Source organism: Gossypium hirsutum, chromosome D11 (assembly GCF_007990345.1).
Source record: "Gossypium hirsutum isolate 1008001.06 chromosome D11, Gossypium_hirsutum_v2.1, whole genome shotgun sequence".
Taxonomy (NCBI): domain Eukaryota; kingdom Viridiplantae; phylum Streptophyta; class Magnoliopsida; order Malvales; family Malvaceae; genus Gossypium; species Gossypium hirsutum.
The window spans coordinates 6360343-6388042 of NC_053447.1; the positions used below are offsets into that span (position 1 = coordinate 6360343).

The 27700-nt window shown below is 30.9% G+C and overlaps 2 protein-coding genes and 1 pseudogene across 4 annotated transcripts; 1 reads left to right on the forward strand and 2 right to left on the reverse strand.

Moving 5' to 3' along the window:
• Positions 1-211: 211 nt before the first annotated feature.
• On the reverse strand, positions 212-4910 carry LOC107911815 (SNF1-related protein kinase catalytic subunit alpha KIN10-like; annotated as a pseudogene).
• Positions 4497-8263, reverse strand: LOC107911816 (transmembrane protein 230). Of its 3 annotated transcripts, none has more exons than XM_041105745.1 (4): positions 7926-8146; positions 6964-7291; positions 5792-5879; positions 4497-4676 (listed from the first exon to the last, which is right to left on the reverse strand). In XM_041105745.1, exons 2-3 carry the CDS (start codon positions 7232-7234, stop codon positions 5800-5802), a joined length of 351 nt encoding a protein of 116 aa, XP_040961679.1. In that variant the 5' UTR covers positions 7235-7291; positions 7926-8146; the 3' UTR covers positions 4497-4676; positions 5792-5799. The 3 variants fall into 3 exon arrangements, with proteins under 3 accessions (XP_040961679.1, XP_016695246.1, XP_016695245.1); XM_016839757.2 differs by lacking the exon at positions 4497-4676 and adding an exon at positions 5052-5298; XM_016839756.2 differs by lacking the exon at positions 4497-4676 and having other exon boundaries at positions 5658-5879; positions 7926-8263.
• A 14716-nt stretch (positions 8264-22979) lies between these two features.
• Positions 22980-27522, forward strand: LOC107911817 (chorismate mutase 1, chloroplastic). Its single transcript, XM_016839759.2, has 6 exons — positions 22980-23603; positions 24055-24280; positions 24371-24457; positions 26071-26214; positions 26941-27033; positions 27129-27522. The coding sequence occupies exons 1-6, from the start codon at positions 23413-23415 to the stop codon at positions 27372-27374; spliced, it is 987 nt and encodes a 328-aa protein (XP_016695248.1). The 5' UTR covers positions 22980-23412; the 3' UTR covers positions 27375-27522.
• The last annotated feature ends 178 nt before the right edge of the window (positions 27523-27700 follow it).

Genomic DNA, 27700 nt, shown 5'->3' on the forward strand with positions numbered 1-27700 from the left:
TCAAAATGAAAAGAGTTATTAAATTCAGGGACCAACGATAGAATGTTCCGCTGATAAAGGCAGCCTCCTTGTAGTAGTAGATATCACTCAAATTAACCAGTTAATTCATGCCACTTATTATGGTATAACTCATTTCAGTGACAGTGAGTGAGGGAAGAACTTGATATAACGAATATTTAGAAATATAAAAGGAGTCGGTAGCGGATGCCTGTAGAATATAATAGATACCAGTTAGATTATTATAAATTTTAAGATTATTATGTATCTATTAATATAATACATAGAAAATTATGAATAAAGATACTAATATTACATTTTTTGGCACAGATATCAATATTGCTTTTAATACTAACATTACTATTATGGATTGTATACTAAATAATTTTACAAGAGTCCCTATAAAACCCCTTAACCAAGCCTGCATTTAATTCCAGCTAAAGGGCCCGGAGGTGTTGAAGGAATGCAGCACAAACATCCAAGAAGAGAAACTGCGGCCCCTCAAGCCTCTGAACATCCACCACATACTTCTCCTCTTCAGTTTTGTAAAGCTGCCCATCATCAATCATACATTTTAAGCCAAAAACACCTGATTTTCTCAAACAAACAAAGAAATACATTACCTGCAATTGGAACTTGACAACATTCGGGGACTTGGTAACACCACTGTTTTCGATGACGGTGGATTCATCATCCCCAAAGTAGTGATTGTTGTTAAGACCAGGAATAAATCTGGGAAGCCACCTACACTTCATGTTATAATGCCCTATATTCTTCCATCGGACGTTGATTGCTTGCAGAGCTTTGAGAACTTCCAGCATGATTTGGAAAGGCTGGCCTCCTGACTGTATAAACAAATAACCCTGCAATGTCAATTACATGCCTACATACTTAAAACTGGACTTACTTGTCCAAACTTCTTAACTAGTAAATAAAACTGTCAACCACATTTACAATTATACTTCATTTTCCGAAAACTGTTATCACTAGGAAAACCAATTGGAAATCGCAAACCCAACCTGAAGTCCGAGTGCCCATTTTCTCTCAGGGCTTCTTAAATCCATTGCTTGATTATCAGTATATCCTGGAAGGCTGTGTCCAACACCTGGGGCTGCAGCTTCAATTGGATTGGTGGGATTGAAGCTAGTAGTTTCCTAAATATGGATTAAAAAAATGTATAAGAATTCCGACTCTATATGGAAGTCTGCAAAGGTAAGAAGAAATGACAACTAGACTAACAAAAATGTTTTCCACTGGTGGACTATATTAAATCATGAATCCCAAACTCTTTTTTTTTATTCACGACACAGGTAGGTTTACGTTATGCTTAGCGATAAAATGGACAAAAAGGTATGTTATACCTCTATGCCTCATAGATGCGACATCATCCAAAACAACTATTATATCAGATTCAATTTTATCGATCTTTTCAATTTTCCAAGTCTACCAACCTTGAAAATGATCACATCCAAACCATATTCTGATTTGAGTGTAAGTTAGACCTTACGAAAGAGCAAATTATGGGGTCAAAGACCAACTACAAACCATCATCTATAAAATACTCCCTCTTCTAAGAGAAGAGGAACAAATAAAACAATAGCATTCACACTTTGCTCAAATATGTACTCAACATTCTCAAACTATCAATTTTAGTAACTTTTTGCACCATTTATAGTGTGAATCATGCTTATTCTATTGTCTTTTCGCATTTTATTCGGTGTGAACTGCCACTTGTATATCATTCTATATTTGGTGTAACTTAATTGTTATAAGAAGGTACAAATAGAAGTGCACCATAGTTTCTTGAAACTCAGCTCCAAGATAGCCGCTGGGAACTCCGAAACGGTTGTCCAATAGTAAGTAGTAAGCAACAGTTCCCTGGAAGATAACGAAATAAGAAACTACTCAAACCCATCAAGGAAGGAAAAAAAAGGTTAAGTCCAAACCTCATTTTGAACTCTGTTCCGAAGGGACTCGACTAAATGGTTCTTTTCAAACCCCATCCTAACCACTTCCTGAAGGATCTCCTCATCAACCTGAAATTTATGTTTCAATCAGGAGGTTTCATGTTACATAACAAGTACAGTATTAAAATATCTAATATAGCAGTTCAGTAGAGAAAAAAAAGAACCTTTTTTGCTTGTTGCGTTGTATCTGGTCGGGGAACAGCTAAATATATGGGAAGATGTGCCTGAAACCAGGGGTGCTGGCGGATCTCAGGAATGGTCGGTCTCTTCATTGGATCAACTACAATAATCCGTGAGATCAAGTCTCTAGCACCAGCAGATAAATGCCTTGGAAGAGTGTAGCATCCGGCCTGAAAGACCCCCCCCCCCAAAAAAAGAAAAAGCAGATTTCAACTCAGTAGTCAGTACTTTCAGGATTTAAGCGGGTAGGTAAGAAACATCATCAAAACGTGGAAATCCAATTTGGAAACCATAGACAGGATAGAGAGAAGCAACAAACAGAAGATCAAATGAGCATAAATATGCAAATCAAGACCTATTTGTCTTGATATTACTTGCCTTTATTTTCTTATATAGGTTATGAAAGCTTTCATCCTCAAAAGGAAGGGTGCCACTGAGAAGGGCATACAATATAACTCCACAACTCCATGCATCCACTTCAGGCCCAGCGTATAGTTTACCGGAAACAATCTATAGCAAATGAAGATCCACATACATTACAAAATTCCATCATAACGTGAAAAAAGGTTTGATATTAAATAAACAATAAAAATGTATGAAATCAACCATTAATTTTTATTTCACAAACTCCTACCTCAGGGCAGCATAGTTTGGGCTGCCACAACTTGTTTTAAGGAAATGACCATCTCTCATTATGTTGCTAAACCCAAAATCAGCAATCTTCACATTAAAATTGGAATCCAGAAGCAAATTTTCAGGCTTAAGGTCTCGATGAACCACCATACATCTGTGGCAGTACTCCACCCCAGAAATTATCTGCTCCCAAACCAAGATTTCATGCCTATAGTTTCCAAGGAAAAAAGAACATAAAAGTAGACTAATGATCAATAATATATATAGATATATCCAACAAGACCTGCTGAAAAAGTTTGCGAGCCTCATCCTCCTTAAGCCTTCTTTTCTGTACAATATAATCAAAGAGGTCCCCATATTCCGCATATTCTGTAACTATAAATATTTTTGTTGTGGTCTCGATGACCTCATACAGTCGTATGATGTGAGGGTGCATAAACAATCTCGATATTTTAATCTCTCTTCTAACTGCACCAAATATTAAGCTTCTCTCAGTCGATACTGTGACTACCTTACGCAAGAATCCATCCATGTACCCCCCCCCCCCTAACTCATGCCAAACACTGGTCGACAAAGCTACCAAAACTTCCCTTTTATTTATTGAGATAATGGCAAGATTTACCCCTGCACTTTAACAAAATTGTCAATGTGGTACTTATACTTTCAATTTGACTAATTTGGTACCTATACTTTATCTTTGTTAATCATTCTGGTACCTGACCCTAACAACAACATAAAGGAAAGTTTTGGTGTTTATTTTGAAAAAATAAGTCGTATAAGAAGAGGAAGTTTTGGGTTATCAGTAGGAGGTCCCTGATCGCCGGCCCGACAACTGACTATGGTGACAAAGGGCAACTAGGGTATTAACAAAAAAAAGTAGAAGAGGAGAAGTAGTTTTTGTTTAATTAAAGGTTAAAATGAAAAGGTAATTAATTAATTTTTTTAATGCATTTAATTATGAAATTTTAAAAAAAAAAAGAAGAAGGAATTTATATCAGAAGGAAATTAACTTTTTTAGTACACGTCACAATGTCATTGAATTTGATTAAAATGTTTTTATTTTATTTATGTTTTATTTAATATTTTAGCTTAAAAAAGAAAATGATGTAAAAGAAAAAGGGAAAATTTGATGCAAGTCCCCCTTCCATTACATTCAGCTTTTCCTTTGGCCCACCATGTCATGTGGCACCTTTCAAATGGTCCACGTGGTAATATGTGTCAAATTTTAATATAATTAAAATAGAATATCAAAGTATTAGTACTAAATCGAATAATTTAAAAGTATATATCACATTAACAATTTTAGTGAAGTATAGGAATAAATTTTGTTATTATCTTATAGCAGGAAAAAAACGATATTTGAGTTGCATTTGAAAACTTAGATTTCTGTAATTTGGATACTTTTCAAATGATTAATTTTTGGATTAACTTGAAATCCTAGATCTAAAATTCATGGTTTTATAGCTTTCAAATATTATATCTTACCTAATTTATATATATAATTTATGCAATTCCATTTTCAAAATTTACATAGAAAATTGTATTTGCAAATTTATGTTTCGAAAATAACAGTTAATCAAACTTTAAAAAATATAAAAAAAATTCTTCAGAAATTTATAAATAACGTGATCAATCTAATTAACAAATAGTAAACACAAAAGTGACGAAAATATATTCATTCAAAATTTTTAAAAAAAAAATATACCTGTTTCCTCCATTCCCATATTCTTAATTTTTGTGAGTTTAAGAATCTTAATAGCAACTTTATGGCCAGTCAATACATGTTCAGCTATTTTCACTTTTCCAAACGTGCCGATTCCGATCCTTCTTCCAAGCTTGTAAGTAGGTGATAATACACCTTCCAGTCCACTTTTCACTGATCCATCCATTTTTCTCTTCCTTAAATTCGAAACCAAAAAAAAAAAATCAAAATCAATCGAATCAAAGCAGTTAAAAGATCATGGAATGTAAGTGTAAAAATCACATGATCGGATCGAAACTGCCTCCGCTTCGGCTTTCTTTGTTTCTTTGTTAATGGGGAATTCGATCGGAGAAGACCCAACAAGCGAAGCTATGACCCTTTTTTTTTCGAATGTTGTATTCATCAAGGGAAAACTTTTTATATACAAGAAGCGAAAAGGAATGAAGATCTCAATTATTTTATTTAAAAAAGGGTCAAAATATATGTAAATAATTAGGATAAATAAATACATTTAGGTTAAACAATATATTTAAATGATGTCAAAGGGAGAAAAATACTTAAATGATGTGGCATTGACGCACAATCTGTTCATTGTAGCTTGTCTTGATTGAAATAATATAAAATCAATATGACATGTTCATAGTCCAAACACCATATATTTAATTCATATATTCTATTTATACATAAAATTTCAATAACTAATACTAATTTATAATTACATAACTGATAATGAAAATAAATATTAAAAATCCAAATAAAACAAATTTAACTTTTTTTACCAGAGAACAGCTGGATCATCACAGTTTTAACTTCCTTGGCCTGTTTTATTATTCAAAAACAATAAAATATTAAATAACTATTTTTTACATTTAAATTTAAATAAAATGTATATTCAAAGGAAACCAAACACTGAGTTCATTTCAACAGTATTTAGACAGAGCAATTTCCATGACCTTTTTACATCCAAAGAAGAAAAAGAAAAACATAGATACCTTTGGACTCTATGAGTCAGGTCGGACAACAGTATGAACTTTTAATTTTTCTTGACCAGGCTCGATAACCCATATTACTGTTTAAAATAAAATTCGACTTAAATAACAAAATTCATTGCCCTTTACATATGGCTGAACCTGTCTCTAAGAGGAAAGAAACTTGAACTAAAGGATGTTTTCTGCCTGTTTACGATTAAAGTAACGAATAGATTGCACTCAAAATTCATGAATTTACAGCATTGTAAGGTTGCTTTAAACAATCTCTTTAACTATAATGTTACGATTTAGTTCAATACAAGAGGATGCATCCCTCGACAAACCTCAAGTCTTAATAATCTGGAATGGAAGCAAAGCTGTATCCTTCAGCACCCCTCCAAGAATAATATGCTATCCGAGTCTCGTAAAAACCTGCATCATACAAGTTCCGATCAATAAAAATAGCATCAGTCACACTCTTTTGAAGTTTGACAATAGCTAAAGATAGCATCGAAGCAGATCGTTAAGAGGCTTTCAAAGAGACATCAGAATGATGGTTTTTTAAGTTATTCAATAAAAACTTCGCCTGCAATGCCGCAATGCCACAGTTGTATTTGTCATGCACTTTTTGGTATGTAATGCCTCTCACAGGAATGTTTGTTGCAAATGGGATCGTAATGAAATAAATATAAGTGAGTCTGATCAAAAGCATAGAGTTTTCCTATTATTGCTTCCCGAATAAATGGTCGTGACGAAATTAGTTTTAAAGGAAATCAAAATTTGGAAGTTCCATAGAAGGAAGAATTTATTTTCTCCCACTAAAATTCCCTCAACTTCAAGGAAATACAAGAAAATTTCTCATACCATCTCCCTCCATCCAAACAAAGGGGCTAAAATCATCTAGTGCTGCTCAATTCTTCCTTTTTCTTTTAAAGTATTAATGTTCCACACCTATGTCCAATGCATACCTAGAAATGGTTGGTATATGACCCTCTAAGTACGCTCTGAATATATGGAAAACTTCAAAAAAAAAAGATACCTAGAACAGATACATGCCATATCCAACACTCACACCCACATCCCAATAACTTAGATGTCATCTTCACCCAAAACTTCCCCAAGTCAGCAATACATAAAAAACAAGAAATGGAATGCCCTATGGCTCTATAACCATAAATGCAAGGGTCATATGTTTTAGCAATATCATAACTAGATCCACCCAGGTCCAGACCAGTGAACAGCATACATGAAACAATTAAAACAATGATTTCACAGCAAGCTCTATACTAGTATTCAATAATTATCCAAGGATGATAAACAACTTCCCTCCCTGAGAACCCAGACTAATTTCACCATTACATAACGAAATATCATTAACCATCAGGTACTAAGGAAACAAGTTAAGCATAACTCTGAAAAATGATTTAAATTTTTAAACCAAATCACCAATTCAACAGTTAGACATACTTTCAACACCATCCAGTTAAAAACACAATTTGTCGAATCAGTTGCGTACCTGGAAGGAAAGTAAGAATTCCGAGGACTAGAAGGCCATATGCCTGTGACTTCTCTCCTCCCATATGCCCCGAGAAGATGAAAAACGAAAGAAAAAGAAGCAAGCACCCCAGACAAAGCAGAAAGACTGCAAGGACAATGGATTTCCATGGGACTCTATCAAAGGCTTTTGGTGAATAATCAAACCTTGGGTCGAAACGCCTTCCACCATTATAATCATCATCTTCATCAACAGCTAAAGGACTGTAACGAACATGACGCCTAGACGACATAATAGTTAAACACTCAACTGTCTCCTAGAGGATCCTTTGCAGATAAACCAGATTCGTCTAAACACACAAAAAGAAAGACAAATTTGCTAATCTCAGATGTTAAATCAAGAAGTTATTAAAGAAAATATATTGCTTGAACTCTTCATTATTCTTGAAATAATTGTGTCTGACACTTATTTCTGACACATGAATATAGGGATATGACCTAAAAGAGCCTCCAAATGCATGAAAAAATAGTATTTACTACTATATATTATTGTTTAGAAACCAAACAATCGGATCACCACTGAACTTCCAAATCCAAATAACCAAGCTTAAGAAACATAAAATCTAGCAGTAGGTACTAATTAATTCAATAAAATCCAGAATAATTAACATCAAAGTTGCAGTTCTTCTTTATGGATGATTTAGCAGATAAAATAAAATCAATTAACAACCAAATATTTTCTCCTTTTTTTTTCAATTTTTTCCAGCAGTAAAGACCATATCTTTGAGCTATGGATTAAATTGGGTAACTATTAAATACAAGAAAAAATAGAAATTAAATGACCCAGAAACTAAAGTCCGCGTGTAGTTCAATTCTAAATAAACCCAGTTGCAAACATATCTTATCATTTCTAAAAAATTGATAACGAAATGAAAATATAGGAAAATTAACGATAAAAAATAGAGGGAGAAAGAAAGGACTTACAGAGGAGAATAGAAGAATTTTGATCGCAAATCAGCACAAGAAACGAATAAAGAATCAGTGTTATTGAAACTTCAAAGCAAATATTCAAGATCGGAAGCGATATTGTGGGATTTTCATTTGTTTAACATGATATGACGTAAATACCCTTTTTACTTCTTTTAATTACGAAAAAGTCTCTTAAAATAGACATTGTATGGGGAGGTTAAGTGATAATTTTCCCTCAACTGGATTTAGCCTTTAGACCCAATCGCTCTCATTAGAAATTCATATTTGTCTTGTACGGAAATAAAGTCTTCGTCTGTTACTTTTACTCGGTAAGCATTTGTTTATTTGAGATTAGAGGAGTTTATGGGTAGAGGATGAGGTTTAGGTCAGGTTGAATAAAAAATTTAGGCTTGTTTGTTAGGTTTGATTGGACCTAAAATTTTGATTTAAAATTTTGTCTAAGTCTGGCCCAAAAAAATATTAAAATTTGGATTCAATCCGCCTGTATTATTTTTTTATTTTTATATAATTTTTAAATATATATAATATATAAAAAATACTAAAACATTAAAATAAATATTTCTCAACAAATTGAAAATAAATTTTAAAAAATATGTATACTTAAATAACTCTAAGATAGATGCAACTTAACGAGTAAATGCCTCTAAAATAATAACAAAATTAACAATATAACAAGTATTATATAATATTCAAATAATAACAAAATGGTAGTAACGTAATTGTGAAATGCTAGCAAAATAAGAAGAAAAAATAAGAAAATAGTATTAAAATAACAAAAAAATAACAATTTTTTTGTCCTTTTGTGAATTCGAGTCGAACTAGGGCCAAAAATGTCTTACCCGAGGCTCGGCCCGTTTAAAAAATGGGCATTATTTTTTTGTCTAAGCCCATTTTTCAGATTTGTAGTTTTACCCAAACCTTCCTACTTTTCGGGCAAACCAAGTGACCCGGCCCATGAGTAAGTCTATTTGATACTTTTAAGTGAAACATTTTATTTAGAAAACCCTTTAAATTTAAGTAAATAACTATACCTCTAAATAAATATTAAAAGTTGTACCACTTTCAAATATAAAGGTATGTTTAATATATTTTTTGAAACTAATTAATAATAACAAAAAATTAAAAAATGTACAATGTTAAAAAGAAAAGAAATTTAATTTAATTGTGAGTAAAACAAAATTTAAATATGTATATACATTAAATTAAGAATATTAAAAGAATACAATTTTTATTATGATATTGTCATCAAATTTGAGTTGGTGCCAATTTAACTTGTGATACCAACTAAATTGACAAGATTATTGTACCAGTCCAATTTTCAGTGGTGTCGAAAATAGTGGTTCGAGACCACTAAATCCAACGAGTGAGTTTGAAAGTTTTATTAATTATTATTTACGATTCAAGTGTGATCTTAGGAAGACTTTTGAATTAGTGATTTGAGTTTTAGAATAATTTATTAGGTAAATTGGTTGTGAAAACGGGGTATTGAGACCTCGATTTTATAAAACGAGCCATAAATATTTTTATAATTATTTACGAAGTGTCATTAAGTTAGAATTAAAGTTTCGTTAGAAAATTTTAACGTTTTGATAGTTAATTAAGTAAAAAGGACTAAATTGAAAAAGGTGTAAAACTTACTAATTAAAAAATTGGTGATTAAATAGCTTGAGAGGTAAATAAGGGAGGGCCAAAAATGAAATTATACACCCATTAGAAGGCTGAAACGGCACATGTGTACAAGAAATAACAAAATTAGTGTGAACAATGGGTAAAATGAGAAGTTTTGTAAAATTAAACAAACAAACTGACATTAAAAGAGAATTCTAGACCATTTTCTTCATGAATGAGCTGCTCAAAACGTGAGAGTCCTTTTCTTATTTTTGCTTCAAGTAAGTTTAATTCTTGCTCTTTTCTTAAATTTTTTGTGTTTTTAAGACTTTTACAACTAGGTCCAACTATCTATTTCATTAGTTTTTGATTTTATGGGTAATTTTGAAAGTTACCATTGATGAGTGTTGGAAGTTTGTGATGAATTAACATGGATTTAGAGCTTTAATTTTGTTATATGGTATTTTTATCAAGTGATTTTAAAAAAATTGATTTTAGGACTAAATTGTGAAAATATTAAAATTTAGGGTTTGATACTAAAATTTTGTTGATCAAAGACAGTATGATAGCTTAGAATATCTAGATAAATTGTCAATTGAGAAAAGTTAGCTCAATTAATAGGCTAATTGGTGAAGGACTAAATTGTAAAAATTATAAAAAAAATTGGGGTAATAGTGTAATTTTGAAAATTGAGGGTATTAATTGTGAAGTGGACTGAAATTTAAATATATGCTGATAAATGAATAATTTTACATTTTAGATCAAGAGCCCGTAGACAAACGTGAAAAAGGAAAAATAACAGAATAGTCCCTGAATTACTACAAATCTTACAATTTAACTCAGGTAAGTTCGTATGGTTAAATTTTTATATTTATTTATTAACTTGATGAATTTTATTATGTATTTATTTATATCTATTGTTAAAAACAAATTTTACTGTTAAATTATGAAATTGATTTGAATGTTCAAAACCGAGTGGAGACGCATGATTGAGTATAATCGTTCTTTGGTAAATGATGAATTGACGAATAATGTAAAGGATAAATTGACGGAAAATATAAAGGAGGAACTGACGGAAAATGTAAAGGATGAATTGATAGAAAATGTAAATGCTGAATTGATGGCAATTTACCTAAGTAAACCAATGTTCAGCATTTGTTGCGAACTTTTGTGTTTACTTTCCGTTTAGCTCTCACGAGCTTCTCTTAACTCATATGAGTTTCCGTTTAACCTTAATGGGTTTCCATACAGTTCCTATGAGCTTCGCTCAACCCTTTGGGTTTCTGTTTTCCATTTACGTGCTTCTGTGCAGCCTTCGGGCTTTTGAATACAATGTACTCATATCTATAAGTCGTTCTCCGATTTGGCGAGGTTTGGCAAAAGACTTATGTGATTGAAATTGAAAGATTTATCATTTTTTATTGATATTGATTTGAGGGAAAAGTATTCATCGAATTATGTTGTATTTTTTACAGGAAGAATGTATTATTAATTAATTATTGAATTTATTATATTAATTTCGTAAGATTTATGTTTAAAGCCAATGAAGTTACTAAGCTTCTTTAAGCGTACTTCTATTGTTTAATGTTCTTTGTAGATTTTCTAAAAGTCGGGAGATCGGATCAACACATTGTATCACACTATCCAACTTGCCCCGATAGATTTTGCTATACATAGGGGTGTTTAGTCGGTTAACCGACCCGAAATAACATTAACCGAATTAACCGACCTTTCAAAATTTTTAACCGTTAACTGAACCAAAATTTTTTTAAAAAAATTAACCGAACTGAAATTTTTTCGGTTAGTTTGGTCGGTTAACCGAATTAACCAAAAATTATATGTTTTTTTTATTTTTGGTTAAAAATTAACTGAATTACCCGAATTAACTGAATTAACCGAATTACCCAAATTAACCGAATTGAATCACTATATAATTTAAAACATTACATAAGTCTTTGAATCACTAACATTACATAAGTCTTGAAATTAAATTATTTTTAGTTATTAAATTATTTGTAATTTTTATGATTGGGTTGGGTTGGGTTGGATACTTGAGTTTGGATTGGGTTTAGGTGAACAGTGGGTCTATTTATATATTATAATTTTATTTATTAATTTTTTTTGTTAAACCGAAAAAATTCGGTTAACCGGCCGGTTTCGAACCGAATTAACCATTAACTGAAAAATTAAAAAATAATTAGCCGACCCCCAACCGAAAAAAATCGGTTAACCGACCGATTATCCGAATTCAGTCGGTTAATCTAATTTTTTCGGTTTTACCCGAATTTTGCACACCCCTATCTATACATACTATGTTTTATACGGCATGTATAGGGATTTAAATGGTTGTGTAGATGATAAAAATTACACTATGCTTATGTTTCCAGTCAACTTATATATGTATGGTTTTGTCATGTTTGGTATAAGTGTTGGTGTGTTTAATGGATGAATAATTTCTAAGCATAGTAATGAATGAATTGATAAGCATGTTGATATAGGTAATTTATGAGTGAATTGATTTATGTTCTAGTTAGAATGTTAGAATATATGTGATAATATAACCATATTAAAGTTAGGAATTGATTGTTTTGAAGATCTTGTTATGACCTATAAGTATGAAATTTGAGTTGTATAGGTTAAAGTCAAGAATGGGTGAGAAGAGATGTCATAAAATGACCTATTGTAACACCCCTTACTCGAGACCATTTCCGAAGTCGAGCATGAGGCATACTTAGCTTATCTTACTAATTCGGAGTATAAAAACTTGTTTTGAAAATTTATTTCACTATTTACAGCAAATATACCCAATCGTGCAACAGTTACTAAATTAATTATAACTCCAGCTACGAGACTCAAAATTTAATTCCGTAAATTTTCCCTGAAACTAGACTCATATATCTTCCTACCATAAAATTTTTAGAATTTTTGGTTTAGCCAATTAGTACCGTTTATTAGTTAAAATCTCTCCTATTTCACCACTTGACTATCCTAACCTCTTGCCACTAAAAATAAATTTTCTCATTATAGGATTTTCATATGATGTTCTCACTTGTTTCTACAGAAAATAGACTCATTAAGGAATCTAAGAATGTAAAATACAGCTCGAAAATATTTTTGTACAATTTTTAATGATTTTCTAAACTCAGAACAGGGGACTCCAAAAACAGATCTGACCCTGTCTCATTAAAATTCACATATCTCAAAATATAAAATTCCTTTTGTTAAACCGTTATTTTTCCATGAAAATAGACTCAAAAAGCTTCCAATCTACATATCAATCACCTTCTAACTAATTATATACTATCCTAGGTGATTTTTCAAAGTCACGTCACTGTAGCTGCTTGAAATATGTTTCTTTGTAAATTTTTACTCTTTCATGATTTCCATGCATGATTTATCACCTAAACATACATAGTATCAAACATATTCATACTTAACCATTTTAAAAGCCAAACATTATCACATACTCACACATCTTCCTTTAGCAATATCATAGATACAAACATTCAAAATGACTAATCCCTATACATCACTTAGGTATATGCATTACTTAGGTACATGCCACGTTATCAAAAGAAAAGTACATCACTAAAATTTTTCTGAGATCGGGATTACTCTGGATGCTGGACTGAACACTGAATTTCTACTAACCTGCGCACGGAAACAACCGTACGCTGAGCGTGGGAATACTCAGTGGTATTACCATAATTCAAATTTATAACATTAATCGATAAATTATATACATTTAATTTATGTCTACAATTATTCATTAATTGTCTCATACTTTAAAACTACTTGATCACTAATAACAATAAGCAATATTTCAATTTTATATTTAATTGTATTCATACCTTATTTCACTATCTAAATTTTATTGGATTTTTCAACATCTCATTTTAATAACTCATTCCAAATTCATACAAATTCAATCAATTTATCAACTCATTCATTATCATTTCTATTTATATCCAATTTATACTTTAAATCTTTTAATAATCAAATTAAAACATTTAGACCAATATGTTTCAATAAAAAAATAATATCTAATTTTATAAAATTGTATTCAAATGAACTCATACACTATTTCTTAATTCAATTTATACCATTAATCTTTCAATAAACATTTAGTGCATTAAATCAACTTGTTTCAACAACAATAATAATAATAACTATCTTTTAATTCGATTCGTTCTTTTATAATCAATTTACACTTATAATCTTTTAACACTCAATTTATTCATTAGATCCATAAATAAATTTCAATAACTTGTATTCAATTAAAATCACATATTATTTCACTATTTCAAATCATTTTATTTTCACTTCTCATTTCTCAACAATAGCTATTTCAATTTGTTTTTCTTTACTTATATTTTTACATCATCTCATACTACCAAAACCATTTCATGAACTATATCGTTATCTATTTCTTGAACCCATGGTTCATACATTTCATTTCCATATCTCGATTTAATATCTTATTTCAATTCATATTCAAGATCATTCAATAAAATTTATATTATCAAAATTATTCATTTACCCCTATTAACTTGACTCGGACTTTGGCGGATACACGGATCCAACCAAACACACCAGAATGGCACCTAGTGCCTCATCGGATAGTTCGAAGCAATAAAGTGACACCCAGTGTCTCATCTGCCAAGCCGAAGTAAGTTGGTACCCAGTACCTCATCGAATCTATCCGAAGTAACAGTATGACACCTAGTGTCTCATCGACTCAAGGTCGAAGTATCCCTAAACACTTCCAATCCTATGGCATGCCAACTATATCCGACTCAACCCGACTAGTTAATAGGGTATTCAAATCATTTTTCTATTTCAAAATCACATTTGATTCAATCACAATTCAATTCAGATTCACTTCCCACTTTCTAATCAATATACAATTCAATACCAATACATATTTCAGATATTCACGTACAATCATACTTCAATTCAATTTAAACCACTTTTCAATCTATACTCAATTCACATATTCACACATAATCATAATCTAAATCACTTTTATTCAATTCATATTTTTAATTCATTTAATTCAATATCGATATTCACCTTATTTTTATTTACTAAACATATTATTCAAAATTCAACAATTACTATCAATAAATTCAATACCAATACGTATATATATATTTCATTCAATTCAATCGTGATACTAACCTCAATTTGCTTATCATGTATATTAGCTACGTAATACTAACCAAAATTTCTCTCGAGTTACTTCTTATCCACCTTTTTCCTTTTCCTTTCTTGGACAATGACTCTTGCACGACATTAGCTACGTAATTAAACAATTAAAAATCATTAATACACAATTTCAGGGTTTTTTACAAAAATATTATAAAAAATAAAAATTTACCAAAATGTTATAACTTTTTTTTATTTACCAATATATTTTTTTATTTACCAAAATATATCAAAAAAAAACCTGCAAAAAAAATCTGACCAATGTGACGGCACCTTGGTCACGCTAATGGCATTGGCGTCACCGATGGTGCCAATGCCATTGGCGGCACCGATGGTGCCATATTGATTGGCGGCACTATTTGTATTATAAATCCGAGATCTATCCAGCTGAAGGGAGAAAAATCAAAAAAAGAAGAAGAAGAAGAAGAGTTGCTGCGAAAAAGAAGAGAAAAAGAATGTATTTTTTAAATTTTTTTGATTATATTGTTGTTATTATTTTGTATATTTTGTAACATTTTTTGTTTTAGTTTAGTTATTAAGATTAATAAAACTCAAAATAATAGTATTAGTTAGTATTATTATTGTTGTTGTTGTTGTTGTTAGTATTAAGATGTTATTAATGTATTAAGATGTAACTTAGTAATATTATTGTTAGCAAAAAACTAGTATTATTATTATGGTTACTTATTATTTTTATTTACCAAATTAATAATTTTAGTGTGTATTATTTTTCGTATAAAATTATTAATATTATTAGTGTGTTAGTTATAAGGATTAGTGGTTAAACATTAAATTTTTTTTAAGTAATTTAGTTACCGTTCGAGAATTCTTATGAGATTTTATTTTTTTGACAGATTAAATATTGAAGATGGATGCTAAGTTTCTTGTATGCGTTTATTTCGATGGAGTCATCTTGACAACAAGTGTTGGATGTGTATTTGAATGTCGACAACAAATAGCAATGAGATTTAATAGAAATATATCGTTCGATGAAATGAAGGCAAGGATTAATGCAAAAATTCATAGATGTTGTGGAGAAGGGTATCAAAAATTTTCTACAAGTTTCCAGTTTCGACAAATCCGGTCAAATTCGTCGAAATGGAACTTGTAGACGACGAAGACGTGGAGACAATGGTCGATCTCTACTGTGGGAATGGGAGTGAGAAGAATGCACCGATTCACTTATTTGCTGAGTTAGTCGGTATGGAGCAAAATGAATATGTTAATGCATCTGATGAAGAAGACTGGGCTGAAGAACTGCGGATGGTGGCTCCAATATCATACGTTGATAGTGAATCAACTATGGGTGGGATGGGTATCGACCTGAATATTACACCCGATGTTGACATGGTTGGTGGTGAAGAAAAAGGTACCGGCGAAGAAGAAGGTGGTGGCGATCATTGGGATGAAGAGGTCGATAGTGACGCTGATCCCGATGTGGACGATGTACCTGATGATATTGACGATGAAGATGTCAACAACGATGAAGGTATTAACGCTTCTTCGGTCGGGGAGCAGATGCGGCGTATTGTGGTACACAATAATCCTGGGCCACACATGTCGCTTATAGACCCCGACGCAGCGTATGTAGCTGAGTTTCCGGAGTACCCTAAAATAGTTCATTCTCAAGGACTGGCCGTAACATTTGATGATGATGAGTTATTCATAGGCCAGAGATTCAGCTGTAAAGAAGAGTGCGTATATGCCATTAAACGGTACAGCATGAAGATATCAGTGAATTATAAAGTCTTCGTGTCTACTCCGATAATATATGTTAAGGAGTGTTGAAAGGCAACGGAAGGCTGCAATTGGCGGGTACGAGCTGCATTCATTAGAAGTTCTCAAATGTGGGAGATACGAAAATTTGTTTGTCCTCATACATTCACATCAACACGTATGACAGAAGATCATAGAAAACTTGATTCGAAAACTATTTGTACGTGTATCATGCCAATGGTGAAGGACATGCCGACCATTAAAGTTTCGGTACTCATTGCGGAAATGCAAGCACGATTCCAGTATCGAGTCTCATATCGGAAGGCATGGATAGCTAAACAGATGGCGATGGAGCAACTGTATGGGGATTACGATTCGTCGTATAACGAGCTTCAAGGTTGGATAGCTGCTATGATGGAGTACGTACCGGAGACTGTGATTGAGTTGCAGACAAGTTCATATTACGGCCCGGATGACCAGTTACAGCTGGCAAAAAAGATTTTCCATCGGATGTTCTGGACGTTTGATCCATGTGTGTGGGCATTTCCCCACTGCAAGCCAGTTGTGCAGGTGGATGGGACCTGGCTGTATGGAAAATATACACAGATACTGCTTCTTGCAGTTGCTCAAGACGGTAACAGAAACGTGCTCCCGATAGCATTTGCTATCGTAGATAAAGAGAACATGGAGTCTTGGGAATTCTTCCTCACAAATCTGCGAAGGTATGTTATTAGGAACGATAACATTTGCATCATCTCCGATAGAGGGAAGGGTTTAATTGCAGCTATTAGGCGTTCCGGTATGCCGTGGAGATCCGTTTACTGCATTCGTCACATTGCGTCTAACTTCCATAAAGATTATAAGAATGCAGACTGGAAGAGACAATTCGTGGCAATGGGTAAATATCATAAACTTAGTCTTTTATAATTTTACATTATTTCAGTGCATCATGTTTGAAATTTATTAATTTAGTGTGTTAAGGGGAAATAAAAGAAAATAATAAATAAGGAGGGATTAAAAGTTAATTAGCCACATATTTGTGCCGCATTTTTTTCCCCTCCATCACCCTTTTTTTCCCTCTATTATTTTGGTAAATAAAGAAAAAGTTTATAATATTTTAGTTTTTTTTGTAATATTTTGCTAAAAAACCCGCAATAAACCCTTTCCCCTGCCCTTTGGTCGTATTATTATTTTCTCGATTTTTATTACTTTCAATAAAACAATATTATTTTCGTATTTTATTATTTTATATTATTTTAATACATTTTATTTCAATTATTTGTATAAATTATTTCTGAATTTTTTAAAAAAATTTACTAATACACTCTTACTTCAACCATTTGTTCGTATTTTTTTATCCGCATTTTATTTTTTTTAAAATATCGTAATTTTTTATTTTATAATTTTACATTATTTCAATTTATTATGTTTGAAATCTATTACATGTGCATTTTTCGCGTTTTTTCCGCATTTTATTATTTTCGATAAATATACAATTCTCGTTTTTTCTTTTCGTATTTTATGTTTTCTTAAACATACTTCTTTGTCATTTTACTTTTAATGCTATTTTCCTAAAATTTTAATTTCAAATTCCTAAGTAAATTTCATAAAAGAATCCCTAATTAACATACAATGTACATACCATTATTTTTTCATTCTAAATATATTTCATATAATATATATGCTAAATAAAATAATAAAATAACTATAATGTACATAACATAAATTTTAAATACACAAATATTACAAAAAAATTAAATTTATAAATAAAATTACTTTCTTTTTTTTTCCTTCCTTCCCTCTTCTTCTTCCTTTTTTTTCTCTTCTCCTTTCCTTTTCTTTCCTTCTTTCTTTCTTTTTTCTTCTCTTTTCCTTTTCTTCTTCTTCTTTCTTTCTCTTCTCCTTTCCTTTTCTTTCCTTCTTTTTCTTTCTTTCCTCTCCTTTCTTTCTTTCTTTCTTTCTTTCCCTCTCCTTCTGCCCCCCACCACCGACCCCCCCTATTATTAACTGGTGCCGCCAATGGTTTTGGCACCTTTGGTGCCGCCAATACCATTGGCGTGACCAAGGTCCCGTCACATCGATCTGATTTTTTTTGCAGGTTTTTTTACAAGTTTTTTTATATATTTTGGTAAATAAAATTTTTTTTATATATTTTGGTAAATAAAAAAAGTTATAACATTTTGGTAAATTTTTATTTTTTATAATATTTTTGTAAAAAACCCCACAATTTCATCTAAATATTTCAATTTATACCTAAACTTTACCCAAATTCTAATTTAATCCCTTATCAATACTAATTTTATTTTCCCATTCTAACTCCATATTCTCTCTTAATTCTTACTATAAACTCAATTTAGCTCTTCAAATTTACCATAAATCCCTAATTTCGGGATTCTTTCAATTTAGTCCCTACTTTTCAAAACTTACACTTTATTTTACAATTAAATCCTTTACTAACTTCTAACTTAAAATTCAATCAATTTAACCCATAATTCTTTCATTTATTCAATATAATCAATGTCTAGAAATATAATAACTTCCAAAATTTCAACATAAACTATGAAATATTTTGTTCTAGAACTCTAAAAACTCAAAAAGTATAAGAAAAGGGCTTAATTTGACTTACCAATTGAGTTGGAATCTCAAAACCTCAAGTTTCTCTTTTCTTTCTTTCTTTTCCTTCTTTCCTTTTTTCCTTCTCTGTTTCGTTTGCCTATTCTGTTTCTATCCTCTTTTCCTATCTTTTCTATCTTTTATTTAATTAGTTTAATATAATAACAATAAAATAATAATAAAAAATTAATTACTTAAATAATAAGTAAGTATGTAATAATTACTAATATATGTATTTCATTTTTCCACATGTCATCATATGCACCATACATTTGTCAACAATTTTTATTTATTTTAAATATAATAATATAATATAATTAATATAATTTACAATATAATAAAATAATAACATACTTAAAAAAAATCTAAGATTTTTATCATGCAATGCCGACTCAACTTTAGAAAAAGGTATACTTTCCTATTTGGTCCTTTTAACTTTTCTTTGATCTATAATTAAACTTTTATCTCTATTGCAATTTAATCCTTTTTCATAATTAACCTCAATTTAGACAAATTCACTTAATTAAAACCTAATTAACCACACAACTAACTTCGTAAATATTTATTATAAATATTTACGAATCCGATTTACCAGAGTCTCGGGAATACATTTTTTTCAATTTTTTTGTCCCTTTTTAATCAATTAACCATCGAAATGTTAAAATTTCTTAACAAAACTTTAATACTACCCTAATGACACTCCGTAAATATTTATAAAAATATTTATGGCTCAGTTTATAATATCGAGGTCTCGGTACCTCGTTTTCGACCCAATTTACCTAATAATTTCTTTTAAATCACAAAATTCACTAATTCAAAAATATTTCTAAAATCACGCTTAACTTACAATTATTAATTAATAAATTTTATAACTTTTTCATCTGATTTAGTGATCTCAAATCACTGTTCTGACACTAATAAAAATTGGGCTGTTACACCTATTTTCGTCCACACGGACAGAGACACGGGCGTGTGTCTTAGCCGTGTGTGACACACAGCCTGACACATAGGTGTGTGGTCTGCCCGTGTGTCCCTTACATCTTAAAATTTCAAAACAAAATGCTCAGGTTTTTGCACACGGCCCAGTACACGGGCATGTGGCTTGGTCGTGTGACCCCTGCACTTTACACACGGCCTAGCACACGGGCGTGTGACTTAGCCGTTTGACCCAACTCAGAGAGTTATAAGGGTATAGATACGAGCTGGGACACGTCTGTGTGTCTCACATCAAATGCCTACATGACCTAAGGCACGGGCGTGTCTCTTGGCCGCGTGAGCCACACGGCCTGGCCACACGGGCGTGTGTCTCCTACACCTAGGAAAAATTTTGGAATTTCATGAAAAATTTTCTGAGTTTCTGATTTGATCCCGATTTATTTCTAATGTGTACTTAGGGCATTGAGGGCCCATATAAGGGACAACATGAGTGTTTTATTATTGATTCCTGATATGTATATTAAATATTTTGAAATGTTCGTTTTTAATCCATAAAGTCCGGTAATGCTCCGTAATCTTGTTCCGGCGACGGTTAATGATTAGGGGTGTTACAATTATTAATACTATAAATTTTGTCACACACACATGCTTGTGGGAACTATAAAGTTAGAACACAAATATTTGTTTATAAATAACATATAATAAATAATAAAACATATGATTTGAAGCTAATTAATAATAACACGTGAAATATATACGATGTTAAAATGAAAATATTATATTAAAATTGTTTATCATAGTGTTGTGATTAATCTTGAGTTGTTGTCAAGTTAACTTGTAATACAAACTCAATTGAATACATTAATATACATTAAAATATATATATACAATTGATAGAGGTAATAAAATGTGTATAATAAAAATTAAAATGTATAAAAAATCAAAATGAAACTTTAGTTAAATGGTAAATTAAAAGTTTTACTAATATAATTTATTTGTGTTCAAATTGTATTATATTCATATTTTTATTGATTTTTTAATAAAAAATTTAAATTACCCTAAAATAATATAACTTATTTTAATTATTAAATAACATTTCTCAACTCAGTAAAACACTTAATAAATAGTATAGATATATATATATAACTATGGAGATAATAAAAATTGCATAACAAAATTAAAATGTATAAAAAATGTTAAAACAAAACTTTATTTGCGTGATAAATTTAAAGATTTTTTAATATAATTAGCCTGAGTTAAAATTTCATTACATACATATTATTTTATTTAAAACATAAAAAAATTAAAGTATTATTAAATAATATAAATTATTAAAAATACCAAAAAATTCAAAATATTATTCTTCAGCATCCTAGGTGAAGTTTAAACTGAATTAGTTCCTTCATTTTATTTGAATAATTCATGTACTTTTTTACAATTTCGTACAAGTTTCATAAATTTTCTATGATATTCTAATTTTTATAGTTTTTTTTCATTTTTGTATTATTTTAATGTTATTATAATTATTAATAACTTTTAGTAATTTTTAATATTTTTTTTCTAAAATTTCATTTTTTAGAATTTTTCACTTCACATCATCCATTTTTCCATGCTCATGCACATCAATTGTCAGTTTGTCACATCATTGCTTGTTTGATGGAAAATTATAATTTTGACGTTCCAACTTTTTTTTTAAAATTATATTTAATTTTTATTTAAAATTTTTTAGTTTTTAAATTTATTTTTTATTAAATCACCTTTTAAATAAATGAATATATATTTTTATCTTTATTGATGTGACACACATGTAAATAACATGTCAATATTTAATTATTTTTAAAAATTTTAAATTTTAAATCAATAAGAAAAACATTTTTAAAATTAAAAATGATTAAAATTATAAATTTTTAAAAATTAATTAAATATTAATATATTATTCACGTGATAATTCACATATACATCGCGTTAGTAAAATTAACAAATATTAATTTTACATTAATTTTATAATAATTTGACAAAAAAATATAAATTTAATAACTAAAAATAAAAATATTAAATAAATAAAACTATTTTTTTTTATAAAGTTGAAGTGAAAAAAAATTCATTTTTTTTTTCATTTCACAAATAGGCAAAACCATGTGATATGCTGAAATAGACCTTTAAGTTTGTCCACAAACTCAGAAACATCCATGGCTACGCACTTTCTAAATCTTGAATGGCTGTCTCCTGTTGTACGAAATTATATTTATTTTATTCTTAAATATTTGATTTGATTTATGTAAAAGAATTACACTCCACATCTATTTGATTAATTAATTTTATTAATTGATTTAATTAATTGATTCTATTAACTGTTTATTTAAAATTGTTTAGTAAAACTTAATTGATCGTTAAAAACTGATATGTATAAACTGACAAATAAAGACATAACATATTTTATTGTTAACTATTTATTTGTTTATAATGCTCTAACTTGAGTAAATTTATTGAAATAATACCCTATTACCAATGAATTAAAATATCTATTATTAAAATTAATTAGTGAATATTTTTGAAAATTTAAATAAACAAATTTCTTAAGTTCCTTATTTGTAAATATTAACATTGTAGAAATTGCTAAATATTAATAGTTTATCAATATAATTGTAAACTATATTTTTAGTGATAATTATGTCATGTAGTAATAATTAATATAAAGTGATTTTTTAAATTTAAAAATACCAATCCCATAAATTTAATAAAAAAATTAACCTATTGATTTTGAATGTTTAAATTTGAAAAGTAAATAACTTAGTTTCAACAAGTTTAAAGCATTTTTTTAACACTGAAAAGTGAGAAGCTTGGGACCATACTAACAGGGGACCATTAAGTCAAGTAATTTTAGTTTCAGACGACTCTCTGTTTTACTTTTAGGAATGAAGCAAAAATTCCTTTAATGCACAGACAATCTATTATTTATATTAAAGAAGCTTTGATTTTTTAGTGGATTCTCATCCACCGATCACCAACTCCACCACCACCACAAGGAACCCGCAAAGCAGGTCTTTTTTCCTTTTTTATAATTTTTTTATTTGAATTTCTTTTCTGTACTTTTCGTATACATATCCTTTTTATTTTTTTCAACTTTCTCAGCGATTCATTGTTTTGAAGTTTCAAATTTTTTATTGGTTTCTCATACTCCACCAACCTCTGTTTTCTGTTTTCAGTTTCCACCACCTATAATTCACCTACCACAAGGAACCCGCGAACCAGTCCTTTTTACTTTTTTTTTTAATTATTCACATATACATATCCTTTGTCTTTTTTCAATATTCGCAGTGATTCATTGTTTCAAAGCTTCAAACTTTTGCATTCTTTAGTGTTTCTATTTCTTTGGAAAAGGTCTTTCTGTGTAGCATCAATGGAAGCTAAGTTGTTCATAGCTTCTTCTTCTCCAGCTTCGTTTTCTGTTAACGGAACCACCAAACTTTCAAGACCCAGTTTTCCTTTAACTTCACAAACCAGGGAATTTCCCATATTTAAGCTCCATTGCTCTGCAAGGTTGTCAAAGACAGCCATTCAATCTCTTCATGCTTCCACCAACTCTATTGGGTATAAAACTATCCTCCCTTTTGCCTCTTCTTTTGTTCAAAACTCCAATTCAGATTTTTGGTTGTTTAAAATTTATTCTTTCTTTATTTTTTTTCTCTGTTCTTTTGCTTTGGTTGTGCTTGACTGTGGACTTCGCTGACCTTACTTTATAATTGCGTTTGTTTCAATGCTTCAGTTGTTTAAAAGTCCATTGTTAGGATTCCTGGAATCTTGTAATTTAATTGTTATTCTGATGTTTGGCAAGAAAATGTTTTCCTGGCTGATTAATGTCTGAATTCCTTTTTTCTCACTGAATTTTTTAAAATTTATTTTGGAATGGATTTTATACCTTTATCATGTCACTACTGAATCAATTACTTTTTCCCCCTTCTGGAGAGCTCCAATTTGAGTGCTCTGGCCAACATTTGATGAAGGTTTTTGATAACTTCATGTTATGGTAACATCTCTTTAGATCAACAAGAATCAAGCCAAGGGTGGATAAGAGCGAGAACTTGACCCTCGAGGCAGTGAGGTACTCGTTAATTCGACAAGAGGACAGCATTATATTTAGCCTTCTAGAGAGAGCTCAATATTGTTATAATAAGGATACATATGACCCTGATGCCTTTTCAATGGATGGGTTCCATGGCTCCTTAGTTGAGTATATGCTTAGAGAAAGCGAAAAGCTTCATGCCAAGGTATTTATACTCAATAATCATAGGGAGAAAGGAGATACGTGTAGCAAAATCCACGTTGCTTTTCTCATAAACCCTTTAATTGCATGTTAGGTTGGCAGGTACAGGAGCCCGGATGAGCATCCTTTCTTCCCTGATGAATTACCTGAGCCCTTGTTGCCACCTTTGCAATATCCACAGGTAAAATAATAGGACCGGATGGTAGGCATTACTTTTTTTGTTCTTTTGCAGTGGCCTTGGACTTTTGTTCATTGCTCCATACGTCCAAATTCTCGCTAATACATGAAGTATTCTGTGTTTTATTTGAACTTTTAAGTATTTGTTACTGCCATCACTCTAGCTGTAAAGGGGTTGGAATATGTTGAGGTCTGTCTTAGATTCATATTTGACAGGGTAAAATGACAATTCATGGAAAAACGTAGTCTTTCGCTAGGAAATCAGTTTTAGGTACCCTCTTGAAAGACTAGGGAGTTCTTCTCTATAACACTTATCATCTATGTTACTCAAACTTGGGTGACACAGTGTATGTCTGATATGAATACATGTTCAACATGAGTATGTTTAAATTTTTTTAAAAGATTTTCCATTTTTGGAGGGTCTTTGTAGACTCCTACCATCATTTTGGTGATGAATGATGCTCCTCTTGCCATCATGAGAATACAACATTTAAATTCTTATGCTGAGTAATGCTATCGTCCTATTTATTATAATGAGATAGAAGCTTGAAGAGGCTTTGTTTGACTCAGAAACAATATCCGAGAAAATTATTAAAGCGTTTTGGCATGATTGAAAAGTCAAAACCTGTTAGCACTCCTCTTGCTCATCATTTCAAGGTTAATGTCTCTATGTCGCTAAAGAATGATACAGAACGAGAATATATACATGATCCAGGAAAGTAGCATTAGGAAGCTGTGAAATAGATTTTGCAATATATCCATAATACAATGAATTTTGTAATATATTATTAATCCAGATTATGCTGGTGATCTGGACAAACGATGGTCAACTACTGGTTATGTGTTTACTCTTGCAAAGGCACTAGTTTGTTGGAAGTCTACTTTATAGTCAACAGTTGCCTTATCTACGATAGAAGCGAAGTACATAGAAATCACAGATGCCGTAAAAGAGGCAATTTGGCTTCAAGGGTTGCTTGGTGAACTGGAAATTAATCAGAAATATGTTAAAGTGCATTGCGATAGTCAAAGTGCTATTCAATTAGCAAAGAATCAAGTTTATCATGCAAAGACGAAGCACATTGATGTCTGATATTATCTTGTATGAGAAATTCTGGAAGGTGAAGTAAAGATCCAGAAAATTTCAATCATTGAGAATCCTTCAGATATACTATGTTTGGACTTGATCAATGTTAAATCTTGAAGTTTGAATTTTGAAGGCACTATCAAATGTTATTTTGCAAGGAGATTGAAGATAAGAAAATTTACTAAGGTGGAGATTTATTGAAATAGTACAATCCCAAAACAATCTTTTCCTCTTTCTGTTTGTAATTTTTTACTTGTATCTTTTGCAGTGAAATATATTCAGTAGTGTTTGGGCTATTAAATTACATTGGAGGGAGATTCTCTCTAGGAAGTTACCGTCTGCTCCAATTTTTTTTTCCTTAGAAATCGAACCTAGTGTAATTTTTTTAGTACAATAATTTACTCTCTTTTATCCTATTTGCACAACATTATTGTCCATAATATTTATACATTTTTGGACACTCAGAATTTTATGCGGCGACTGCTAAGTTTTTAACTTCTTACTGGAGCCTTTTTTTTCTGACAATCAAACAGGTACTACATCCTGCTGCTGATTCAATAAATATAAATCCAAAAGTGTGGCAAATGTACTTCAGAAATCTTATTCCCAGATTAGTAAAGGCAGGAGATGATGGGAATTGTGGATCTACTGCCGTTTGTGACACTGTGTGTTTGCAGGTAAATATTTTAAGACAAGTTTCGCATGCATTTCCATTTCAGTTTCTGCTCGCTTGTTCACATGTCCGTAATATGGCACCTTACATCCCTGTGTCTAAAATGGTGACTGACTCGGCATTATGTCTATCAGTCTTGTTTTCAAAGGATGAGGTGGGATCAAGACTTTCTAACTGCCAATAACATATGCTCTGACTCGGGGAGTTTCGTAGCATTGCTCTTTTTTCATTGCTTGAAATTGACAGCAAATTGTATATTAATCCACCCGCAAAACTAGTCTTCTTGGTTTATATTGGGCACTAAATCATGGAGAGTTGATCTTTAGTAACTAATTAATGTATTTGTCTGACGTCGGTATTAACTTTTTTCAAAGATTTCCATATATTTTGAGTCATTGGAGATCATATCCTCATATCCATGCCCAGATATGTATCGGGTGATGGACATAGATACTTCAAGAGAAATGAAGACTCAGAGCAATACAAACTCAGGTCTTACTGTGGGAATTTATTCCATTTGTATTTCTTTAAGTGTGAACCATTGATGACTATGTTATCCAATTTTGAGGCCGATTCTCGAATGTATGTGCTTTGTTGGTCAAATAAGGTTTTCATGTCATGTGTATTTACCTGTTGTTCCGATTAGTTCTTCCATCGAACTGGTTATTGTACTCCAACAACTTGATGTTCTGGGAACCGCTGGATGCTTAACATTTATGTGTGACTGCAGGCTCTTTCGAAGAGAATGCATTACGGAAAATTTGTGGCAGAATGTAAATACCAGGCATATCCGGATGCTTATCGAGCTGCAATAAGAGAACAGGTATTATTTATCAGTTTCATTTAAAGAACAGTTCATTGAAACCTTTATTGAATTGTGTTCTCATTAGTTGTTCTTAATTTTTTTTTTTTTTGCAGGACAGGGATTGGCTGATGAAGTTGCTCACATATCCGTCTGTGGAAGAATCGATCAAGAAAAGAGTAGAAATGAAAGCTAGAACTTACGGACAAGTAGTGCCGGATAATATGAACATGAAGGATGGTGATCCGGTTTACAAAATAAACCCAAGCTTGGTAGCCGACTTGTACGGGGACTGGATCATGCCATTGACGAAGGAAGTCCAAGTGGAGTACCTGTTGAGAAGGTTAGACGGATCCGAATGAATAATATAAGCAGTTTATGATGAAACAGAGATAAAAGTCATAAGGGATCAACTTTTCATTAGCTGTTTGTTGATGTTGTAAATTGTTGAAGGCACTAATATGAACTACAACATTATTTTTAAGATTTACCACATTAATTTCATAGTCATTTGAGATTTTTTTTTCTTTTGCAACTTAGTCAAAAGAAAGAAATAAAAAATAAAAATCTCTTCATTTCTTGCTAATTACTTCTATTTCTTTAAGAAATTCTTTTAACCTTCCTATGGAAATCAACTGCAAATTTATATATATAATATTCATATAGATTAAGCTATATATCTTCAGAT